This window comes from Falco biarmicus, chromosome 6, assembly GCF_023638135.1.
Source record: "Falco biarmicus isolate bFalBia1 chromosome 6, bFalBia1.pri, whole genome shotgun sequence".
NCBI lineage: Eukaryota > Metazoa > Chordata > Aves > Falconiformes > Falconidae > Falco > Falco biarmicus.
Genome location: NC_079293.1, coordinates 55,788,031 through 55,813,829, shown reverse-complemented (window position 1 = coordinate 55,813,829; position 25,799 = coordinate 55,788,031). Strand labels below are relative to the sequence as shown.

General features: G+C 40.3%; 1 protein-coding gene across 1 annotated transcript in view; it reads right to left on the bottom strand.

Moving 5' to 3' along the window:
- The window catches only part of SAMD3 (sterile alpha motif domain containing 3), a 41,815-nt gene that overhangs the window by 7,958 nt on the left and 8,058 nt on the right, over positions 1-25,799 (bottom strand). The window contains exons 5-7 of the mRNA XM_056343166.1: positions 17,251-17,436; positions 16,859-16,943; positions 9,552-9,719 (exon numbers count right to left, since the gene is read on the bottom strand). Of these exons, the coding sequence (XP_056199141.1) occupies positions 9,552-9,719; positions 16,859-16,943; positions 17,251-17,436 (439 nt within the window). The remainder of the gene's footprint in view (positions 1-9,551; positions 9,720-16,858; positions 16,944-17,250; positions 17,437-25,799) is intronic.

Below are 25,799 nucleotides of genomic sequence, written 5' to 3'. Positions count from 1 at the left end.
TATATAGTGCTATGTAAACACCGATCAACTGATAATGGGGAAGGACAGATTTACCGCATCATTGTGTATTTCTAATTCCAACTGGTTTGGTGCAAGTGGGGCGTGTCTGTCAGTCAAGAACAGAACAGAGCAATGGGACCTCACCGGCACGGTAAGTTGAACAGCAGTGACTGACTTTAGCAGAACCAGTGTGGAGATGGAGAACAGTGACTTTAGATGTTTGTGGATGAATAGCTGTTTTCAGTCAACCTAGCTGAAAATCTAAAGGGCAAAACCATTCTGATTTATGTTGTTTGTTATTTCTAAGCATAGTTTCATTGAAATAAAATCTGAATATCTTTGATAGAGCAGGAAATATTGGCACCACTTGAATTTTACACAAATTATTTTTGACCTCAGGATTTATTAGCGTCTAATATCACAAAAGGGTTTGCTTTTATTAAAAAATTACAAAATACCATGCGTGCAGCAGAATGTGTTCAGTATGTAACTCGCTTGATAACTCAATTTCCATTTTCTTCAGCCCTTCTCCCTATTTTGCAAATTTGCCTTCTTTCTAGTAAAGCGCAGTGAATTGATATTAACTTAGTCACACCTAAATGCAGGATTCACTTAAAATATTTTCATTTTTTCCTTTTAGTTTTTAGTTTGTAAACAAGTTGATTTTTAAGGTCAGTGGAAAGATAACCAAGAGCTGGCTTTCTTTTGGAGAAAAGAAGTTACCTCAGTGGGACATCATTTTGCAAAGTATTTTAAACTTTATTGGAGAATTATTCCAAGTGTGATTTAAAATCTTCTGTAGTTATCTTTAACATTGCTGGTATGAACAGTAAGAATCTGGGGAAGGCTGGCTACTGAACAAGTCCATCAGCCTGTCACATGCCAATTTAGAGAGGATTCTAGATGCAACAAAGCTAGTTACAGCACAGCAGTATTCCAGTAAAATGTTGACAATAATGTTAAAGCTCAGTTACTTCAATGTTGTGGAAATGCAATCCTATCTAGACGGAAGCCAAACCTGTCTCAATGTCTGAAGAAAAGAAGCCAAAGCTAACCGTTCAGCATATATGCAGGACAGAACTAAGAGCCTCTTTAAATGAAGGATCTTTTATTCTTGAGGCCAGCCAACCTCCTCTGGCCAGACTTTCAATTGTGTCGCTGTTAATATCCATTTCCCTTGCACCAATAAGGATAATGTAAATTGGTGATCTTCAGTTATTTTTGTATATAGAATTTTGTCTTATTTAGCAATGTATGTACTTCATTAGTAATGTAAAGAATTTACATTCTTTTTAAATAATAGAAGTAAATCTGGAACAAATGAGAATTTACTGCAATGCTTTAAAAAAGCAAGCTGACTTTTTGTCACAAGCTCAAGAGAAATACAGCAGAAAAAAAAAAAAGTTCAAAAAGGTGCAGAAAGGAAGTTGATGAGGTAAGCAAAGCATATCCAGTAGCTGTGTGTCAGTGTAACACAGACCTTGCCTGAGGGGCCGTCCTGCCAAGGCTCTTTAGCCCTTCTGTTGGATTCACAGGTGACAAGTGACAGCAATAGGGGAGCCCTTTCCTCAGCATTCAGGCCTGCATCTGCCCTTATCTTCTTGGCATCTCAGGTATCTGTGACTAAAGCCACTAGATCTAGGAGCCATGCAGATTTCAGGGCTCTTTACCCATGCTCCAGATGCCTTTTGACAGTGACCCCCAGTCGATATTCAGAGTTCTACTTGGAAACATATGCAAGTGTTAAGATGCTCAGAGTAACAAAAAGTAAGAAAACATACATACATAAAACAACCAGACTCCAAATCCTTCATGTCTCCCATTTCCTGAAGCAAGAGGATAGTCATTTGGTTGGAGACAGGCTTTTAAATACACGCCCAATTCTTTAATGTCCTTTTGATGGATCTTGATTTTTCCCCATATTCCTGTGAAAAGCCCCAGCTTGCAGGGCACTTATATGAGTCAGTGCCACAGCCAAGGAAGTGAAGCTGCTACATCTCTTTGTGGGGAGGAAGGGAGCAATTCTTATGCATGATGTGCATCTCCAAGGTCTAAGCTTTCAGTTACTGTTGAAAGCCAGCATCATAAATCCCAGAAGTCATTAATGTCAACACCAAAGTAACATGACTGCCTAATCACAGAGTGATGAAAGCTCCTCTGGTGAGGACAGCAGGCACCTCTTGCTCTTTACAAGCGTTTACACCAGTTCCTGAATGGTAAATGTAGCCTAGCAGTTGCTAACAATAAAGATCAAGATCCTTTTTTTTAAGAATGCCAACATGACCTACTGACTCCCTGGTTTGAGACAGTGAATTCAAATAGGACCAGTAGAGTTAAAGGGATGGATATGAGGATGCTGCAGTGCATGCTGTTGATCTGCTCACTGCTAACCTTGGATTCAGGTTCCTCATCTGGGATGATTTGGGAATATACCTTTGAGGGAATTCCTTTGGATGGAGAATAATCTGCTTGCTGGAAAGGTAGAAACCATGCAATGGTAATGAGAACCATCTCCTGGAACAGCAGTGCCACACAAATTCAGTGGTGCCAGCACTGAGTGGGAGCTCTTTTTACATCATACTTTGGGACTGGGTTGCTGATGAGTTGCAGTTTCGGTACAGCTGTTGTATTGCTTTTCATTATTGCTGCCCTTGTCAGCTCCCAGAAGCAGCTAATAATATTTCCTTTGAAAGAATATTTCAAATTTTCCTTGCTAGATGCTGAGACATACCCCGACTGATGTTATTGCTTAGAGCGTTGCAGCTGCTAACACTTCTTGATTGCTGAGTCTACCTGCATCAGAGTTAGCATCAATGCTTAAGGAATTTACGCAAGAAAGGCTGACAGCAGCAGTTTCAGTGATTTCTCTGTGTCTAATTGAAGAATATGATGCTTGCATACTCACACTGGGGGTATGGTGGGACCTTTGTTTGGGATAATCTTTTCCATTAATTGGGTTTTGTAACTTCTTCATGTTAAGAAACAGGTTTCACAGGTAGCTAAGTGAGCATAATCTTAATCTCATGTCTTGATTTTTGAATACTGAAAAGTCTTGCTATTTTGTCTGGATTATGTACAGACACAAGGCATCATAAAAACAGAGTGCACAGAACAGTTTTTAATACCACTACTTTAACGGACAGCCTTTTTATCTGTGGTGACTTTCACGTTCATCATAATGACATTTCTTATGCTGAACACTGGGGCATTTTATATCAGGAGGAATGCTCAAACCAGGCTATGACCATCAGAAAGCGGAGATTTGCTCAAAATAATTCAAAACACCCCAGACTGATCTGGAACAAGTCTGAACCTGAAAGGCAGGCAGCAAGCTGGACACTGCTCAGGGCCCATCTTGTCCCAGAGGGTGGGAGAGAACTGAGAATGCATCACAGCTGTGCCACCCCTCGTGTCCAAACCCTGAGCACAAATACAGGTGACCCAGCACAGGCAGACTGCTTTCATGCAAAATGAGCATGTAACCTACTGCAGGATCCACGCTGACTTGTACTCAAATGAGATGTTTAATTAAAGCAGGCTCTGCTTTAATTACACATAATCACCCTTTTGAGCCAGGCAGAGACTTTCAGAGTTAGACTCACATGCCAATGCTAACTGCAAACTTTTGAAGCCGCGTAAGTCAGTTTATTTCTGATCACAACTGCTTTCTGATTTGTAAGCTGGCAAATACACTGCATAAGCAAATGGGTGAAATCTGTTTTCGTCTACCAAGGGACAACCTGTATTCCATATTTTATGTTAATTCACAGAACAATGGAGGTAGTGAGTGACATAAATAAGAAGGTGAAGTGCAAGATGTATATCAGGATTTTGTGTTTAAAGTTTTTACTTTGACTCGAAAGTATTTTAAAATATGAGGCAAGCAATACCACACACTATGTATGCACATCAAAATTTTGGTGGAAAAAATCACAGTACAAAAGTACAGCCACTGAATGATCATTTGTATATGCATGCTCACATTCTGGCTGTGCAGACATTCAAGCACTTGATTTGGAAGCTTTTAATCTTAGAGGAAAAGGGTCTATCACCCCTGCTTCATCTGTGTATAGCATTCACAGTATAGATGGTACCTAATGCTGTACCTGCCAGTAGGGCCCCTCAAACACAAGGCTGAGCCAAGTTTCTGCATCTCATGCACAAGCTGTTCATCTTTTGAGAGTTTTCCAGATGTTTGATTCATTTGGTTTCCTTTTTCCCTAGCACATGCTTTCTTTTCTTCTCATCCTCCCTTTTCTCCAGCCATTGCCTCCCAAATCCTATTCTTTCCACACTCACTGAAACACTGTTTTAAGTTTCTAACTCCTGCAGTGGCATAATCTCGTTGACAAACCTGATGTCAGTTATCACCTCAAAGAAAAACATATCTCTAGGAATTGTCTAACTTGTGTAATTTACCTAATTTGAGGTAAAAGAAACTTCAGCGCACAGGGTAGACATCAGTCAATCCTGGGTCCTTCTTTCATCAGAAAAGAGTCTCTAGATCATGATGAGCATAAAGCCAATGAGATAAACTTCTGTGAAGCACCCAAAAGCAGCAACTTTTCCATCACCATTTTTATCATTGCTGTTAGCCCTAAGACCACCCCCAGAGGCTCAAGCAGACTCCCAGCTCTGGTATCAGTATGACTTCGGCAAAAGGTTGCACAGGCTGAGGAAAGGTAAAGGCAAAAGAGAGGATAGATCATCTGCTTCACCCCATTAAATGCCTGGCTTCCTTCCATCAACAATCAGCTCCCTCATGTTGGTTGGTTCAGGGACCGTCTTCTACATCTGCCCTGAACCAGGTACTTTGTGCAGGTTAAGCCTTCCAGACCTCATCATTACATCTGGCTCCGGGTACCCAAGGTGATCTTAATATGGATTTTGGCCAGACTCAGGAAGCCCATCACACAGCTTTTCAACAGTCCTCCTCCTGTTTAAAGCCAGAAGGCCCTTCCACTCTCTCTAAGACAAGAACTCTCTCTGAGCCTCATTAATTAAGGGGAAACCTTGGCCTTACAGCAAGGATGTTCTCACCAGCTTCACTGCTCTGGTACTACATGATACCACCAAAGAAAGCATTCACGGTCCCCAGCTTCTACCTGGATGCCTCTTAGGCCAGATATCTCTGATTTTCATCTGGTCCTCTTGGCTGAGGATTTGCACATTTTCCATGTTCAACATTCGTACTTATCTTCTCTGTACAGGAATAACATCAGCAGATGTCCAAGGTCATGAGTTTAAGTTTCTGCAGAATCCTTCCACTTCTCCCAGTCTAAGTAATCACCAGAACATTTCTTATCTCTATCCTATAGACACAGAAAGGAGATGGCCTGCTGGTGCCCCCTTTATAAATTGTTTTCGTTACGCTATTTCCAGCTCTGCTGGGTGTGACAAATATGCCCAGTTATCTGCAAACATCTACAGTCTTAACTGACATCTTGTCAGAGCCTATTTCTCCTTTTCACACCTAACTTCAAATTTACTTGTGTGACAACTCCAGAGCAACCCTGATGATCTCATATACGAACTGTCACAGGATGTAAGAAATTGGAGGCAGAAGGACGACTGTACTTCCTCCGCTTCTAAGATTATGAACTATTAAAATTCTTCTAGCCTGTTATATGCCCTTCAAATTCAGGTAACTTAAGATCTCCTTGGATAGTCCCTTTGCTGACAAGTTTTCTCATACAGCGGCTGGGATGGATTGAAGGAGCTTGATTCAGTTGCATACATGTAGCTATGTAGTGGCTTTTGAGATGTCATAAGGGTATCCCAGAAGTCTCTGGAAGCAGGGAAATATGACACAGGACCTACGGGAGACCCACACCCTTCTGCATTGACTGATGGAGCCATGCAGGATATCTGTGGGCATTCTTGTGTCTGTATTCAGCTAACTGAATTGGCTGTGAAGTCATACTTTCCATGGACAGCACTGTTCAAGACTGACCTGACAAGATTTCAAAAGTTTTGAAGTCTTAAAGTTCTGAAAGGGACAATTTGCTCTTTGGTCACCACCCCTGTGATGACTAAGCTAACATTTGAACCACATGCTTTCATCATATGGAATCCAATCACCAGCTCTAACTGTACTTGCCTTTTGCCTTTCGATAAATCCTCCAGCCAAAGATGCACACCGAGAGTGCTCTACCTTTCTATTCCTTCTGGCTCCCCCAAGTCTATGGCCCCTCCTGTTACAACTAGCAGGAGGTGGTTTCTCTCATAGCCTGAAGGACCATAAGCCAAATAATTCCTTAGGGAAGAGAAAGAGGTTTATGGTGCCATTTTGTTGCTAAAAAACCCCAAACCAAACAAACAAGGAGATCAATGAGAACATGCCACTGGATGGCTGTCTTAGCAGTAATCCACCCCTGGCTTCAGAGGGAAGACTGGCTTGCCTTTCTTCTTTATTTTTATGGTGTGATGACCCCTTTCGTGGAAAGTATATTCCATTTGCAGCAGATGAAGGGCATTATCATTACAAAGAACTCCCTCTGGGATTACTGCTGCTCCAGGATATTTGCCTGACTGTGGAAAACGGCAGAGGAGGACCCTCACTCCATAGCCAGAAAACCTGTTAATTAAGGAGGTTTTCCTGATCAAGTTCTGAATATCCCTCAGACATAGAGGCTCATATTAAAGTCTATGTCAGGCACAGTCCAAGCTTCTTTGCAATCACGGCTCAACCTGGTGGTTGTAAGGATCACCGTTTTAAGGGAAACCTCCTTCAGTAACAGACACCTCCAGCATGGATTTATGTGCTTACCTACCACCATTTTACAGCCCTGCACTTGTTCAAGGCCTTTCCCGTGATGCTAGCCACTCTAAAATGAGTATAGTGTTCGGTCTTCCTTGAATGTAATGCTATGTAATGAGGAATACATCATCATATGTTTTAAAGAAACCGGAGGAGAAAGCCAGATGCTGCATCTGGAAGCAATGCCTTGCATGGGAGGCCACGTAATGCTTGTGCTGTGTTTGGAGGAGGAACGCCTGCTGGCAGGTAACAGGGCTTGGACAGACCATGGGGCAGACATCCTCTTCGGCTCTGAGCACACCCCAGAACATCACAGAAAGCTTGTCCTGACAAGCAGCTGGGTTTTTACATGATAAAGTAGAAAGAGTGGTTAAGGATTTTACTATTAGTAGTAATAGCTTTATTACTCTCTTTATATAAGAACAAATACCAGATATACCGGTGAGGGACTTCTTATTAGTAAATAATCTTTTTATCAGTTTCATGCCATTAACAATCCAAGATTATACTGACACAAAGCACATTTGGCGAAGTTACATCTTACGACTATTTAGAAACTAAAGCTCAGTATGTAAGTCAGCTGTGTGGCTGGTAAGTAGGTCAGCTGTTTGGAACAGATGTACTTTTTCATCTGCACCGCTTCCCAGTTGGCTTCAACCTATAATGCCCTGAACGTCCTACTCTGCCTATCTAAGGGAGAGTGTGGTGACACAAAGGGGCTAGGAGTCCTTCACTGATTGTTCTCCACAGGTCTCCTTAACCTGGAATTAATTTCCCACACTTTTACCTTAAATAATCATGATGTGTTGGCTTCTAGTCCGCACAAGGCTGAGCTGTTCTTCCAGACCTGAAAAATGGATGAAGGCAGGGGCATCTGACTAATGATAATTTGAATATCCTTTGGTTTTGCCTGTGGTATTGGCTTCTAGACCAAGTATTTATTCTTCTGAGGCTAAGACTCTTTATTAAGCATTTTAAATTTATCACAAAGTAGGTAGTGCCAAGGACTGGCAGAAAGGTGCCTTTATGTGTGTCCCTAAATATACAGATAAAAAACCTCCATGCTGCATTTGTTTAAAAGAATATTAAACAAACATCTTGTTCAGCTGTGCATATTTGTAGTGACAGAATTTAGGACCTCAGAGTCAGACACACCTGCTTTCAATGTAGAAACACATTTAAACCTAAGAAAGTTATGATTCATTCAGTTTTATGGGACTCATTCTTAAGACTTAATAGGCTACACAAGTGTTAATTCTTGCATTTATATTTCTATATTATTTTTATATATATATATCTATGTGTGTGTGTGTGTGTTCAGGATACAGGAAAAATGAGAGAAAGGAAGGAAAAGTTGTTTAGGGATACTTTGCATCCTCTTGCCTTCTTCCAGTTTAACCCTTATTTGCTTATAACATTAAGGTTAGCAGAAAATGCCTAGGGCCTTAGAAAAGATGGAAAATAATTTCTCCTTCTTTAATTTCTAAAGCAAACAAGGAATGACTAGTGAGGTCCTTTGGTAATGTAGTTAAAAAGAGGGGTGATTCCTAGTTTACAGACACACAGCACAGTGCAGTTAGACATTCTCTATAGAAAAATAAAGTTGATCACACAGTCCCTACAGGATCACTGCAAAGCCCTTCCCAGCTAGCTGATGTGACAAAAACAACCCGTATTTGCCCTTCCAAGCATTAGCAGATAAAGGATGGCTAACTCTTAATGCATGCCCAAAACCAGACGCCTGTCATTTCTCCTTTACTGCATGCAAGACTGTTTATTGTTTTGCACCCAAATGAAAGGTTTCTTACTTCGCACATTTTGCAAACCTTTCAAATAAAGCGGGCAAAAAGAGGGAAGTTTATTCCTGCACACGTTAATCAAAAAAGGATAAACAGAAATTACAGAAGCTTCTAAAAAAACCAACACAAACAAACCACAAAACCAAAAAAACCCAAAAGTTTTGGGTAGAAAACTATAGCTTCCTTCAAACACAAGGGCAATGCATGCAGAAATGCATCCAGTTAACCACTCTAAATACATGTGTCTCGTAAAGAGCAGGATGGACATGTGTAAACTAAAGTCAAATATCTGCTTACCTATCTTCTTTATCACATTCTTACAGTTGTTTAAATTTTACCACATTTTAATTGCAGTACAAGGAAGTGTGAGGAGCATTGGCAAAGCATAACTGGAACCTTAATGTATTTATGAAAGCGTATAAATTAATTAGTATGCTTCAAACACTTACTGTGCAGTGTTAGCTCTGAATTCTCTAACTAAAGGGATATGCAGCAACTGCACACATACATTCATAAGCATCCCTATGTATATCACACATCAACGTAAACAGCTTTTATATAACAAAGTGCAATGCGACAGTAGGATATGGCCACTTGCTGCCAGCTCAAATACCACTTTGCATTCTTATTTGTACAGGGATTTCAGCTCTTAGACATAAACCTCTATCATTTTTCACTCTAATTGGAGGTGTATTATCTAAAGCAGAATGGGAACACTGCATTTAAAAAAAACCCAGAACTTTCTGTCCAGTTGGCAACAACTCTAAATGGCAGCAAATGTGCAAGGCACCAGTATTGCGTTTAGCTCTGCTGTTGATACTTAGGTCTCTGAAAACAGAAAGCAAGTCAAGGGTCTGGCTATAGGACAAACTATACAAAATGAGTTTAAATAGGCTGAGATCACCTTGTTCTCCTTTTTACTGGCTGGCAGCCTTACTGTCAGCAGAGGAGCTGAAAGATACAGAACTCAGTTAAGCACCAAAAACCCTTACCTCTACCTGCACCTGGACATCATCAGGTTTGTTTTCAGCAAATGAAGATTTCCTGGTCTGTCCTCGCCTGTGGCCAAACTTGCATTTGTTCCTCAGGACTTGCTCATCATCTTCAATGGGTCTCCGCACATACTTGAAACGATCTTTAAGGGCCCGTTTCCATAGCAGCTGCATGAAGGGGGGGGGGGGGGGGGGGGGGGCGGGCGGAGAATAAATCTGTCATTACCAGTATTTTTTATCAAGAATTTGCCACATTCCTAAAACAGGTCAATTTGTTTTATCTAGCTCTACTTTATAAAAAACTGTTTGCCAATAACAGAAAAAGACTCATAGGGCAGCATCAGCATACTGGTGGTTTCAGGACTGAATGAAACATAAGCACCTGTAGTATGTGACTCTATGGCAACTAAACGGTGGGGCTACTGGCACAGCTGTAGTTCATTAAGGATGACAGCAATTAAACCTAAGGGTTAGATTTAGCCAATATAACTAGGGATGTAGTTGAAACCACAGTTTGCTTTCCTTTTCTCATCTCTTACTTTGGGATGCTCCAGTCATGACATCAGGACATGAAACTACCCATGAATCAGATCGGCTCACTAATGCCACAGAAAACTAATGTTTGGGGGTGGGGTGGGTTTGTTGTTTTTTTTAACCTGAGTGGACTATTTTTCCTCTGCTTCTGACAGCCTCTGATGGGTTGTGCAGTTGTATGATTGTAATATCTAACATAGGGGAGTGGGAAAGATACAGTGGGATACTCCCTTTTGCAGGGAACCTACAGTTACACTGCATCAAGTCTATTAAACTGAACTCAAAACTGCTGAATTAAGAGGATCGTTTCAGTAGACACTAGTGTTTGTAAGACTCTTCAAGGTATGTAAATTGCAACTTAAAGGTAGTTCTGCACTGCATGTGGATGCAGCCCTTGTTTAATGGAACCATCCATCACTCTGGCAGCCAAAGATGGAGTTTATATGGTCCCACTGCTTCTATCACACTCGCATCTTTTTTTACTTGGGTGCTGAAAAGTCATTTCTGAAAATTGTATGAACAGCAACTTATTCGTGCATCCTTACGGACAGATGGTTGTTTACCTGCAGTCCCCAGCTCAGCATCCCACGGCAGGACCCAGCCGTGCTAACCATTGACAAGTGGGGAAGCAATTACTAATCAAACGCCATTAAAAAAGTCTGCAGGCAAAACCTGCAGTTGTGAATACTGAAAATGTTTTGCCAGATCCTCAAAAGCAAATGCTTGTTCCAGTTATTGAGGGGGTTTCAACTGTCAGAGGGAATAAAAATTAGTCAGAAAAGTGACTGCAAATGACAGGATGTGGCAAGAGAGATTCAAATAGCTGTTACCTCATTTTCCAGAATTGACTCCAGTACTACACTTACTCAATACTGCACTCAGGCCTGTACTCACTGACATACTAAACCACCATATAAACAGAAGAATGATTACTCCAGATTTCTTACCAAAATGGTGTCCTTTATTAGTCAAGGTCATATGACTTTAAGGGCTAACTTTGGTGTGAACCAGAATTCAGTAAAAATAGACTAAGTAGTATAGCATCTGCCTTCACAGCAGCCTGACATGCCTGCCTTTCTCACCCACAGGATATGGATAGGAGGGTCTCTTACAGAGACACTGATGAAGGTAGCATGACCTTGCCTTTCTCCTGCTGAACATATTGCTCCCAACCCGCTAGGGTACTAGCTGACTTACAGGCCCTCAAGCCTAAAAGCAAGACTTCCATGAATGGTGAAAAATGATGGTGGAAGAGCAATGAGAACACAGCCCCTGTAGCAGCTACCTCAGCTCTTCTCAAGAAGACCTGGGCCAGCCAGGGGAGGTGTGCCTTTCCTGGGGGACACCTTCTGCCACCCACCTGCAGGCCCTTACAGAAGTATCCTCTCAGCACCAGTAACACTTGAACATTGAGAACTGGCAAGAAAACAAATCCATCTGTATTTCTAGTACGTAAACTTCAGACTTGGGATTGGAGTCACATTTTCACCAATCTAAACATAACAATTAGACACAGAGCACAACTGCTCCCCCAGCCTCCTCACAAGGCATATTTACAGCTTCAATTTGAGTATCACACCAGCACTGCTTTCAAAAGCAGTAAGGTAACTACATGCCTTGCAAATCCCACTTGTTATCTGCCTGAGAGATTAAGGTTCCCAAATAAGTTTACAATTCTGGCCCTATGCATTTACATCTTGATGCAAATACCCCAGTGTTATATGCCTAGCAAAATTTATTTGGAATATGGTCATTTTAAGGCTGTTGAGAAACAAGCAAACAAAAACCTTAGCTTAATGCTTCCCTGAAGTGTTCAACAGATGTTAAAATATTTCAAAACATGATAAGCCCAGAATATATTAGCAGTTGACAATTTAAATCTCCCCTTAGTTGAGTTTTGCACAGTTTCTTTCTTTTGAAAACCTTTGTTTGGCTAGAAGATATTTTTGCTTATTCTTCCACATGAAAGAATATGCTGACACCTATACAGAGCTTTAAATATCCCTCAAAGTTCAAAACATTCAGCTGTTTCATATCCCTGTCCTGAGATAAATTAAGAGTTTTAACTAAATTATTTCTGTAATAGGATTCTCATAAGCTTAGCCAAGTCCCTTCTCACATACCTATTTCATGAATGAGACTGCAAGCACATACTTTTATGTGCTTCCCCTGGCGGGTAATGCATCTTCTACAAAGGACGCTTTCGTTACCATTTTTGAGCTGATAAGTCTATTTTCTATTAATTCTCCCCTCCCCTCGCCCTCAAAAAAAAAAAAAGCCCAAACCACCCCAGGAAGGTTTACAATGCTTGCAAGGGAGCAGAAGGATTAGTCTGTGTCTATCTGACATAGGAGGGGAAGGATTACATGCAGATTAAAAGCAGTAATTTACTAGCGAATAACCATTTTGTGTGCGGCAGTTACATAAATCGGGCATGTCAGCACTGGGATCCTGGGTTTCACCAGCATCATAGCACTGCTCGGCAGCCCCAGCTCAAGGGAGCCGCTTACACAAAGCCCACTGGCCACCGGTGTGGATGAAGAGCCCTCTCTTTTCCCTTTTCCTTCCTTTAAGGTTTTCTTGGAACAATACAATTTTCAACATGTTGGCTGAAATGGAATAAGGGCAGTGACTCTTTCCAAATAGTTGGTTGTAACCCTTGTAAAAGGAATAAATATATACAGAATAGGATCTAGCAAGTGTCAAGAAACAGCATCATGCTAATTTTCTTTTGACTGCTGTGCCTGACTCTGGCTTTTGCTGTATAACCTATTTTGTCTGTAACTACTTACAAATGTTGTGTTGGTTACATTATACATCAGAACTCTAATAATCTATTTCCTGATCAAATGGAGTTCAATGTGTTTTGTTTTTTTAAATCTTGTATGTGTTAGTTTAGGATAGCATTGTTCTTTAAGTAGAAGGAATCATCATGGGAAAAATGACTTACATAATCACTTTAAAGCACTTTTTTCCAAAAGCTGATCTTGGAACAGGGTAGGGAAATTAATTTCATTCCAGGTCTCCCATAGACATCTTAAATGAGTTTTGCCTCATTATTTTTAATTATTATTTAGATTTTCAAATAATTTTTCTTTAATTCCTGCTTCAGGAGGGATCTAGTAAATAACATTCTTTTTAAATTCATAGTACCTAAGTAGCTTATTTGTAAACTTATTCATTTAGGATCATTATCATCATCCTGACTATACTGCATTGGATATCCTTTGCAAAAGGGCTGATGGCACAGAAGCATATTTTTCCCTACTGCAAAATCAAACGTGAAACCTTTTAACCAAGACAACAGAATTATGGATAACCCACTAGTAAATCTTGAAACGTTAAACTTTTAATGACCTCTCACTGCAACAGTATGAGATTGAAAATATTAGACTAAGTTTCTACATAATATATGCATTGTTGAAAGTACTTGTTTAAAATAGTTTGGAGTTATAAATAAAGTGTCCGGTATTTTGGGAAAAAACCCTCTGAAACCCGCAAAAGTGGAATGTTCAAAGCTTTGCAAGTAATATTTTTCCTGCCATGAAAATACTGGTGTGAATGTAAACGCTCTAAGGTTTGGGTTTTTTTGTTGTTCCTCTCTGTTTTCCAGCAGATCTTTCCCCTTTCCAATCTTCCAAGCCACTTCACTTCCATGAAAATGTTACAACAAAAGTGCTGAAATCTTCAGTTCAGAGTTTCTCCAAGATTTTCATTACACCAAGTTCTTTATGTTCTGATTTTCTATTCTTGTTCAGAAGAAAAAGCTAAATCTGGAATGTCTAGATCTGTCACGGGATGAGCTTTCCCTTGCCTCAGCCAGGAAGCCCACCCGCCTGCCCCTGCCCGCCCACGCCACGCACAGCCATGCATACTGGCTGTGGAAGAACCCAGCACCGTTCCCACTGTGTTCTTCCAGCAGCCAAGACACATCCATTTCTGGTGAAAAGCTCCAAACCACAAGAATTGTGAGTTAAAATCACACCACTGATAGACCTTCTCAGGACGTCTCATCAAGAACTACTGCAGCCTTCTGCACACCCCAGCAGACACTGTGGATGCTCCTCCACCCCAAAGGGTAAGCAATTGCTTTCCTTTTAAGCATGGATTTAGAGTTAAATTGAACATAGGAACCGAGACATAGCCCAGCAATAAATAAAGAGCAATACATTAATGTCATTAACAGTACAGTGGGGTAGAGCATTTCACATGGCAGAAAGGAAAACACCCAATGGCAGAAATGAGCTTCAGCACACCAGAGGGAGCACAAGGCTTCATATTCCAAACTATGTTCAGACCTTTTTTTTTTTTTTTTTGAAATGCATGCAACTATTTCTTTTTCCTGTTAACTTTGTCAAGAATTTAAACCTCTGAATGCTTGAAAACATGTTTGTTGGTATGCTAAATAAACTCAGATAACCTGATTGACCTACCAGTCCTGGAAAGCATTATTCTCAGCTGAATTGCCATGTTTCTGTGTCCCATTCTCCAGCCTTACAACAGACTGAAAGGGGGGGTTATCTATCAGGCACAGACATCTGTGCACAGCTGGTCACCCGAGGCTCCCTTTGGAGCCCACAGAAAGAATGAAGACCTTCCACAGTATTATTCCTCTCCTCCCAATGTAGACAACAAAACCACATGACACAAACTGCACCTCCAGAAGTTTATATATATGTTATTTAATAACTAATATAACTAGCATTTTTGTTTAAAATACTACTCATGTTAGTTTTCCTTTTCTACATTTAGCTGTCAGTCCCCAAATAAGTCCCTTTCTGCTTTCCTTCTGAATTATTTTATTGATGATAGTTTTCTTAAATACTTTCAATGAACTATTCAAAAATGGTAATAATGAATGTCTAATTATTATAGATAAACAAGTTTAAGGTATTCAGAACCTCTCAGTAAATAATATTTTACACCTTACAAGACCTGGGATTCAATACTGTTGTCAGGAACAGCAAGCAGCAGTTCTTACAGTCCCATGCTAGCCTGAGGCTATTTTAAAAGAAAAGCCTACAAAACCTTCACTTTTTTTGAGCTGCTGAAGACACTTTTTTCAAGAAGAGATGAAAGAATGGAGGTTAGCCAGTTTTCTTTTGTTGTTAATTTGTTTCTTAAAGGTATGTGAATTCAGTTTTACTGCAAGCCTCATGCTAAGTAGCTGCATATATTATAGGGTTCGTTTTAAGCCATTGCTGTTGTAACACACAACTATCTCAGATCATGAAAAAAGAAGTATTTATAGCCTTTATGATTGTGAAGGAAGAACAGAATGTATAACAGTAGGGCCAATAAAAATAGTAATTTGTTCTCACCCCCTCCTCCAAACTTAAATATACACACATACACCTTTAGTGCATTTTTTCCTGCCTTGACCCAGGCAGTGGAGAGGGGCTGGCTCAGAACCATTAGACTCGCAATACTGCAAACTGCTAATTCCAGCTTCCTCGCTTACTTGTGGTGGTTTCTTCCAGATATGCTTTCTAGTAAGCATGAGATAAATATCAAAAGATAAAGAACAACAACTCTGAAGTCTCTGCCCCATCACTTAACTTATGCCATCACTTCTGGGATCCATCTGGGAAGCGATGAGCCGATAAGCAGTTTCCTCAAGAATGGGGTTATAAGTAGTTTTGCCCAGTCTATGCTCCTGCTGCAATTGAAGTCCTTTGAAAACCTAGCTTAAGCATCTCTGTTTAAAAAGAGATTTTAAAAGTTAAAGGCTGTAAAAGCCTCTTCAGAGTCAAACTGAACATCATTCCAGCTCCCCTTCACAAAGAGAGCCAGAGGAAGCCCAGGAGCCTGGCTGAGGACCCTCACTGGGGTATTCAAAGTGGTATCCTGACTGAAAATAAGGGTGGACTGTTGCTCTCTGATCCTTCTCCCTCTCTCTCCTCTCTGAGATGTATTTTTCTTTAGTCCTTTCCCTCCTATAACATGTGGGCTCAAGGGAGAACTAGAATAGCCACCCCTTAATCCTCACTTTTTTTTTTTTCAGAATTATTTTGCTTTCTGCAGTAACTGCGCATGAGATATATTTATATATGTTTAAAGCTAACAACCCCCACTGAGTCTCACAAGCTTTTACAGAATGCTATAAAAGTATCACATGGCAAAGCAATAATGTGAAGTCAGAAGGTGAACACTGTCCTCTGAGACCACAGATATATATTCTGGGCCACAAGAGTGAAAAAATGTAGTTCAAATTTAAGTCAGCTCCTTCCACTGCTTTCCGTTATGTCCCCATTGAGATGCCAACCAATGTTTTTAAATGTTTGCTTTTTTTTTTTAAATTAGGCCTAGATACCTAACAGCTAAATGATCATAGTGCATTGCAAAAGCATCAATCATATGTTAGCTCTTATACAGACAATTTTCTAAAGACTTGGCTTCTTTGTTTTTAAAAATAAAACCAAGTTACATTTACTTAAATGTATATTTTTGGATAAATCAATTCAGAAAAAAATACATAACAGGCATCCAGGGACTTCACGTACCTGTCTGCATGATCTCACAGTGGCTTTGAGGAGTGGCTATAACAGGATTAATCTTTAATTAAAATAATGAAATAAGAATGTGATTTGCCAAACGTGTCAAAGCAAAGCTTACAGCTCTGAATGCAGCCAGTATATAAGAAATTTATATTGATTTCCTCTGAATGAAGATATTTTCTTGTGATTGATTATGTGGAAATGAAACACACCAACAAACCTCAAACACAATACAACCTGTATTTTTCAAGACAGAGTATTCTTTACAATACTTACAAAGCCCTTCCCATCTTCATCAAGGAACGGGTACGCCTGCAGCAGAGCATTGACAACAATGTTATATTGCTGACTGTTCGGATACCTGTGAAAACAAGATGGAGATGTAGAAGAAATAGTTGATATTCTAGGCAGTGTTAGATACCAGCTGGAGTCTATACTGATTTACATTAAACTGAGAATTTCTCAGACTATTGATTCCCCCACAAATAACAAAGGGAACAGCTTTAAGGTTTGAACGAAATCTTCCTGTTGGCTTCAACAGGTTTCAGGCCTTTAGCCACCTCTGATTAAGCAAGCATATTAAAGAGAACAGCTTTACATCCATTTGAAAATTTACTTCTGCAGCCAATAGGTAATGCTCCCAAATAGATTCAGCGCTGTTTACTCACAGTGATCCTTCTAGGTATTTTGTCATGTCTGCTTGTAAAAATTCAATTATCCTTATTCTCATACTGTGATCAGGGCATTTTTTTTCTGCTAATATGCACTTGACATCATAAGGGAAGTCTGGCAAAGCGTAAGAACTTGTCCACTGCAACGTCTTGTATCTTGCAAAAAATGATTTCAGATTTTTTCTGTAAAAGAAAAGATTATATTGTCATGATCATGCCCTTCTTTCTATGGGAACGCAGGCAAGAAGGAAAGAAAAATGCAAGTCTAAAAACTCAGCACAAAGGGAAGTTATTGCTATAGAAATTCAGGGCTTACTCTCTTGGTTTCTACATAAAGAACATCTACAAAAGCTGCAATCAAAACATATGGGGTTAAAACCAGGTGTCAAATGTGAAAAGTTATAAACAGGAGACACTGGAAGGTGTTCACTAACTGAAAGCAGAAGGCAGAGCAGAGGAATTCACTGAGGACTTGCTGCTGTTGCAAAATAAAATATCTTTATCTGCCATAATTTATAATGTGTTTCCTACCAGTTCTGCTAACTTACTAGTGAGAGTAAGCCAAACAGCTTAATTGAATAAAATACTGTCCTCCCGAAGGGGAAAGCAGTGAATGGGATGAGGCCAGTTGCTACCAGCACATGGCTGAAAACAAAGCAGACATAGCCTGTAAGGACCTGCAGCTCCTGCCCCAAGACCATAATGTCACACCCCAGCTGGGGTCAGCCTGAGGTAGGATATCACCACTGGCTACCCAAGTGCATTCCTCCTCCAGAGAGCATGCCGAACCCCAACTCTGAAGGAACACCGGGAAAAGTAGAGACAAATTGAGCTGAAAGTCAATCAAGAGCCACCTAGAAGATGGAGTGGTTCTGGCAGCCCTAGACAGCTTCCCAGTCATAGTAGTCCAGACCCAATAAAGGAATTAAAATGAGAGGTGTCAAAGACAGCTAGAGATTCCTGATACGTGTGGTATCACTGCAATTTATGTTTGCTTTGATTTAAATTGCAGAGAAAAATTTGGAAACAACTAGCTGACTTTTAGAAGAGTTTTTAAAATAAACCATGCTATCATTACAGATGACAAACGTAGGTGCTTAAGTGGTGGAAAAATTCAGACATCTATACCTAAATTAATCATCTGAAGTCTCTTTATATTCACTGAGGACACAGACACCACTAAAGGATGACAGAACAACCAGAAAACATCTAAATCAGACCAGATGTTGTCTCATCTATTTCTCTCCACTAATTATGATTATGAGATTAGGATAGTTACTACAGTTGTTGAAATCTATACTGCATAGGTCTCAAGTTAGGAATCCCCCACTAGTGTGGGAGCTTTCACCTACATCCCCCAAACACTTGTGGCTGGACTAGGCATGCTGCAGCGTCCCTTCCAAGCTGCCCTAGTTTTTGAATCTATAACACATACGGAGAGAAATACCACTAGACTTCAGTCCAGTCAACATACACGGGTTTTCACTCCTAAAGGTCTCTGTGATAGCCTATAAACAAGAGCTAGGTGTATAAATAAGAGCTGTGAAGAGTTTTAGCAAGGTCTTCATTGGGAGGTTTTGCTATCCAGACTCTTTCAGATAAGGATGTAAAAAACCACCTCACCAAACTCATGGTAGTCAATGGCAAAATCAACTGCAATACCGATGGAGGGGCATTTGTGATAGCTTAATTTACACCACTTTGAAAGACTACTATATACCTGGAAGATATCTCATTTTGGGCCCCTACAGCCAGTTATAGTCTCAATACCTTCTTGAGTAGATTAGTCTGTAACTCTCAATATTCTTGACCTAGTTGTGCTGCCTACCATCTTGGCATCTCTTAATGTAGGTTGGTAGCTCGCAGGCTAGCAGCAGCTCTACAGCCGTGATATACCCGTACCAACCCCAGCACTACTGCAAATGACAATGCACTGCTGAAAAAAAATAATAGTCATTTGGGAACTGTCATCTGATCCTCGTAGTTATATTAACAAGTAGCAGCAGTACTGGTAGCACTACCATGCCCCCCCCCCCCCCCCCCCCCCATACAAAACAGATACAAAATGGCCAGGGCTGCTGTCTCTCCAAGCTCACCAAATTTTATGGGGCACTGATGGTTAACAATAGATGCAAACTGCAGTGAACTTCTATTAGTACTTGCAGTCTCAAAAGAAGGAAAAGCTGTGTGAGAAGTGCCAACATATCCACATAGACAAATTGACGTGCTTTTCTGGTGATAAACTAATACACAAACGAGAAAATAAAATGCAACACAGATTCTGAAATCTCTTGGAAATCCCTCCTATGCAAATAAAGTGCATATGTTCAATGTAGCACCAGTGAGGAGCTCTGCAGCCTGTAAGTTTGAATCCTGTACTTTCACCAACTTTACTGATGAGAGTGATGTAGCAGACAGGCTGGAAGTTACTGTGTACTGTTATCAACATGCTATCATTTAAGCTAGCTCAAAAATGGACAGAAGTTTAAAACATGTAATTTGTATCTAAGCAGCACTGAAATATCTTTTGTTGCTAGTCCCATTGAAACCAAACCGAACCATACTCAGTTACTTGAAGAAAATAAAATTTTGTTGCAGTTTGGATGGCTAATAGCCAGGGAGGCATGGTAACTCTCCCATACACCAGTCCCTTCACATTTGCCAGTACAATAAAAACACTCCAAATTCTACTTCTCTTAATCTTACCCAACACAAAATAGTTCCTTGCTGTCCAAAGAAAATCCAAAAATTCCTTTAATCTTCACACTGCAACAGTGCAAGAGATTAAATATTTTACTAGCTATTGCTTAAATCATCATTGTTGGGCAGTCACATTACATATATGCAGTAATATTTTACAATGAAATACAAGTTTGTTTGAAAAGAAACACAACTCCACACTAAACTTTATCCCCAGAAATGCTCACGTGCAAACTTGTTTTACTAAAACAATACTTCGGTTAAACTGTACATGCGCTGGAATTCATGCGTATAGCCAAGACCTTCCTTGATTGCGGAGAAGCACATTACATTTGGAGATTTAGGTACAAACATACACAGCCCCTTTCTAACCATCTCTTTCTGGTCTTCTAGCTAACCTGTGACAGGGATAAGATCAAAATCACAAAATGCGAATTACTACATGTTTTCTCTCAGTGCTTTAGAAATTTGGTGCTGCAGCTAAATCAATCTGATGGCTAATTCCTGCCAAATGTCAGTTCCCCTATCCCCGTGCTGTCACATGTCTCTACCCCTTTCTTACTGGGAAGCCTCTAACCCTGCAGCAAGTTACTTCAAGGAGCTACAGAGACAAAATTCTTAATTTTTCTTCTTGGCTTAGGTATGTCCCCAGAATGGCTCCCCATGAGGTGAGACAAATACCAGCACAGATGAAGCAAGCTGGTCTCTTTATGTTTAGCTGCAATGTGGAACTGCATCTTAAGAAGCATCTCTCCAGTAAGGACACAACTAGTCACAGAGCTTTTGACCACTCAGCTGTTGTAGATAACCACTTTACTTAATGTACTAAGTCACAGCACTGTTTTACACACCTATTTCTTTGGCTTCATTACAACCTTACTCTGCTCACGTACAGTGTGTTTACTGAGACACAAAACTGTATAATAACATCATTTTGGACTGAGCCATTTGGGAAGAGCTTCAGCTGAAAAAAACCCAACCAAACAAAAAAAAAAAAACCTAAAAACACAAACCAGAAAGAGCAAACCCACCTATCTGAATTATATAACCCCTGGCATCCCTAATCCCAGCAAATAAGGCAAAGAGTTACACACTTGCAGTGTCACTCAGGCCATTAGATGACAGTTTTAAACTGCACTGGAGAGAACAGTGGAGAGCGAACACAGCATCATGGTCTCCAAGCTCTGTGCCCTGTGCACCTCACACAGTCACCTGAATTAGCTGTAACAAGTAAGTAATCAATATAGACAGCTCAATCAAGGTAGCTGTGCAAAGTGCCATAGAGAGCTAGAACCACGTTCAAATACTAGATCATAGTAAGACTGTCATTTTTAAGCGTCTTGATCATACTGGCAAGGATCAGTTTCCTGCATCTATTTAGTGCATTTAGGAAAAAAAGTGACTTAAAGGCCAAGCACATGCACAAACAGGCTGCGTGCCATAAGCTTTTCTTCTTGTCTACTAAAGTCCGTGAGCCTATGGCACTCATTGCTACACCTATACTTGCTGTATCAGCCCAGGTCCCAGTCAGAGAACATGGCAGCTGAGCAGAACTTTGCTGACATCAGTGGGTTCCCATGTTCAGTACACCCAGGCAAACTCAGCACATGGGTGGGGCCTCAACAAAGTCCCATTTTTCACAGCTGAAGGTTTAGTCTTTTTACACTACGCATCAGCAAGGCACTCATGTCTGAAGATTCGTAGGCTGGAAAAAAGTCCATGTCTACAAAGCCAAGGCAGAATCAGAACAGAAAAAACCCCCACGGAACTTGCAGATGTGAAGGAAAAGAGAAGTCTGCAGGCATAGAACATGTTGCATTTCCCTAATACATGTATAATATGCTTTCAGCTTTATGACAATATTTAAGATTGCAAAGGTTAGTTCTATTAAAAGGAAGAAATGACAGAAGACAAAAATTCAAAAGAAACTCTTTTCCCCCTCTCAATGGCAAGATAAAATAGGGTGCTCTTTTTCTATTCACAGTTCCGAGATCTGTACCTGAAGGATTCTCATGCCTTTCTCTTCATGTACTGCACTGCCATTTCCTACTTCCCAGCACAAACCCAGCGTTTGCCAGTTATTCCCTAGAGCCTGCGATCTGCAGTCTAGATAGTGCTTGATGGTGTCTTTTATTCTTTCAGATCCCACTAAACGCAGGGGCAGGTATCCTTTAGACTGAACAAGAAGTTACATCGGCTTCAGCAAGGCTAGGGCGCGGGAGCTGGCGCACACCCCGCAGCTGCCCATTTCCCAGCGCAGCTCCTGTGCCAGCTTTTCCTGCAGTATCCTTGCTATAGAAATCATCGCATTCAGTAGGAGTACGGAATTACAGAAAAAATTAATCAGCTTTAAAAAAAATAAAAATAAAGTTTGTGAGATGCAGACACAACCTGCTTCTAGAAGGAGTCAAGATTTTTTGACAGTTTCAATTCTGCGGAGCTGCATCACTTAAGTGAAGGCTCTGCACTTCCAACTCATGCGAGGGCAGCAGCTGTAAGTTACAGATTGGGGGAGAGAAAATGCTCCTTGGGGAATCTGATTGACAGAACTGCCCGCTAAATCAGGCTATTTTAAAGAAACAGTGTTTATTTGCATTCACCCATGTAAGATGTGTTACGTTGTATCAAAAGGGCTTTGCTAGCAAAGTCACTTTAACAAGGCAATGCAGTTAGTATCTCCTGCAAGTCATTTGTAAGACTTGGCTCATTTCTGGTGTGGAAAAAGGAGATTAAACTTTTTTTTTCCCCTGCAAACTCTTGTGGAAAACCTTACAGCACCATAGCAGTAAATCCAGCTCTGCTGACCTCAAGTGCTCCAAAACTGTCAGTCCAGTTGACTTCTAAAACACTGAGGCGACAAGCCCAGAGAAGTTGTTATTGTGAGTCTTCTGGGGTTTTTTTTGGGGGGTTTTTTTGTTTGTTTTTTTAATTCCAGTTAGTATTCTTAGGCTTCCTGCTGCAATGACAGACACATGAAATGCTGACTTTAAAAAAAAAAAAAGTGGCAGAAATTTTCATGCCCACATAAATTGAAAACCTAAATGTGAAGAATCTCCCCCAAACCCTACACAAAACAAACCCCACAGATATAACAGGTTTTTATGAAGATAGAATAACAGTTTAAGTGTCATTTTCAGAATCATCAAAACAAAAAAGAAATTATTTTTCTGTTGGGATACATCATTCAACAGGGGAATCTACTGTTGAAACAATAAATAGCTTCAGAAGTACTGAGACAAATTCTTAGAAGAAAGATTCAATCATTCACTGTTAAAATTAATGGGCTAGATGCAATTTATGGTTTAGAATGCCTAAACATTAATTGTTGAAAAGGTATAATCAAAGGAAGCATCTGATGTCCGTACTTCTGAGCAAAATGGAGAGAGAGTACTTCTGAGCAAAATGGAGAGAGAGTACTTCTTTTCTTTCACTATTGACCATTGTCAGAGACTTAACATGGGGGAGTTTATGGCTGCTGTTCACGTCCATATGAACTAACAAAGAAAAGGACCATCACATCTACTAGAAATAATTCTGATGATATCAACAATAAGGTTTCTGCATAGAAACTAAGAAACTTAAGTTATATATAAAGACACTCCAGCGGAGATTTTCTATGTAGGACTAAAGCTGCATATGTGTATACATGTATACATATAAAAGTACTATTTACTGTCTTGTGTAAAGAGCAACATCATCCAAAATAATTGACTAAGCAACAATTTTTCAGGCTAGCTACTCTCCCTCTTTATTCTTTCTTTCTTTTTTTTCCCCTCTTCTTTTCTTCTTTTTAAAGCATGTTTCAGAGAAAACACATTAAACACAGACCAGCAATACCGATGCATGGGTAATGCAAAGCAAAGGAAGGAGCTCTATTATAAAGATTATTAGCAGAATGACTTGTCAAAACTAAAACACACTTCAGATGCAGCTACCCAGTAGTCAGCGCAGTGTCCTGCAGTCCGACCGAACTAGATGCAAGACTGCCCTAGCTGAGGAGACACACGGCATAGTCAGCATGGCTCTGTGCTCTGCTCCCCCCCAGTCCCTGCCAGGGGGGTGTTACTCGTTCAAACGTTGCACAAGTGCACGCTGGTGGGTACCTGACCTCCAGAGAGCTTGCAGCAGGCAAGCCAGCTCCGCTGAGGAATGGATGAACAGCGGTTTGCCATCATGCAGGCCAGCATGGCCGTCTTGGAGATGTGAGCCAAATTTATTTTCAAACAAATCTTCCAATTCATTGTCCTTGCTATCAGCCCAAATTTATGTGGGCACCAGCACCAATATGCTGTCAGTGGTGGCAATGGCTTTATTGGTATTTGAGCACTTAGCAGGCCCAGGTTTAGTTGAGCATTGGCCACATCTTCCAAATGGGCAGCAAACAGAGAACAAGGCTGGGCAGAAGACCTGTTATCCTGCTTGTGCACATAAGCCTGCTCCGAGCAAATTAGTTATGCAGTGCTCAAGAACTACAGGACACATGGAAATACAGAAAGAATACAGACAGAGTAAATGTTATAGAAAGTTACAGAAAGAATAAATGTACAAATAAACCTGTATCAGGACATCACTCCTGAAGGAAAGCAGCTGGACCATCATATTTGAAACAATGAGAAAGGGATACATTAGGGACATCATTTGAGAAACAAACACCTTGAGGAAAGGCAGACAGAAAGTATAACCCAACAAATAAAAGGTTGGTTTTTCACAGCAGTATCAGATGTTTACCAGTGATGACAGCCTCTGTCTTAGCAACAAGATAAACACCAGGCTGCCATGAGCCATCAAACTGCTGGTACTCCGATACAGAAAAGCAGGTACAGGGGAAATGTATTTATTGAATTATCCTCTATAATTATATAAATATAATACAAATCTTATTATCTCCACAGAAAAGCACTGCTTTAAGATTAATCTTCTTGGGACATTAAAAAAAACATTGGCTTTTTTTACTTCTGTAGTTGCTAGTAAAAGTTATTCCACCAAGGTAACCTGAAAACCTCATCTGGTTATATGTATACACACTTCAACACAAGGAAAATAAAATTATATAGTTGCTGCATCTACTTACTCTTGCTTTTTGTACTAAACAGTCTGCTTTGATACTTTTGCAATATATCTTTGTAATATTTAGTAATACAGAAGCGTGTACTTAACATGGTTGTTAGGACTATAGTACACAGGAGAGAGAAACTCTGAACCAATTCACCAGCACTAATAATCCATAAAAGCACCCGCAAATTCATTTTGAGCAAAACCATGCCAGTTATTGAAGAATGGGTGTTGCAGGGTGGGTGAGGATGACAGACAACAAACCAAAAACCCAACCCACAAAACTTTATGTTCTTCTTCTTCAGATTAGGTGACATGAATGAGGAGACAGAAGCTACAAGTGTAACCCTGGCCAAATATCGATTATATGAACTGTACATTTAAATGAATCCCACTGAATTAAACTAACCCCTGGCAGAACTGACTCTGGAAGTGCTTATAATAACTGCTCTGCTGACAAATAAACAGGTGAGGTGGGAACACTGAGGAACAGTGGAAGTCATCATCATTCTTAGCTGTTCTTCCAAATCTGGCCTGGCTGAGGAGAAACGGATACCTATGCTCCGTCTTACTCTGAATGAGACAGTCCAGAGTGGTTTATTTGCAAAACCACCTCCCTGTATTGCTACAGCTTCCCTTTCCCCATTAGTTAAGATGAGAGACTAGGAGAGAGAAACAAATGCACAGACTTTAAACACTGCAAATTTAGAGCAATGGAAAAAAGCTACTAGCTGATCTAAAAGAAATCTCAATTAATATTATACTAAAATACAAAAAATAGCCACCATTATTCA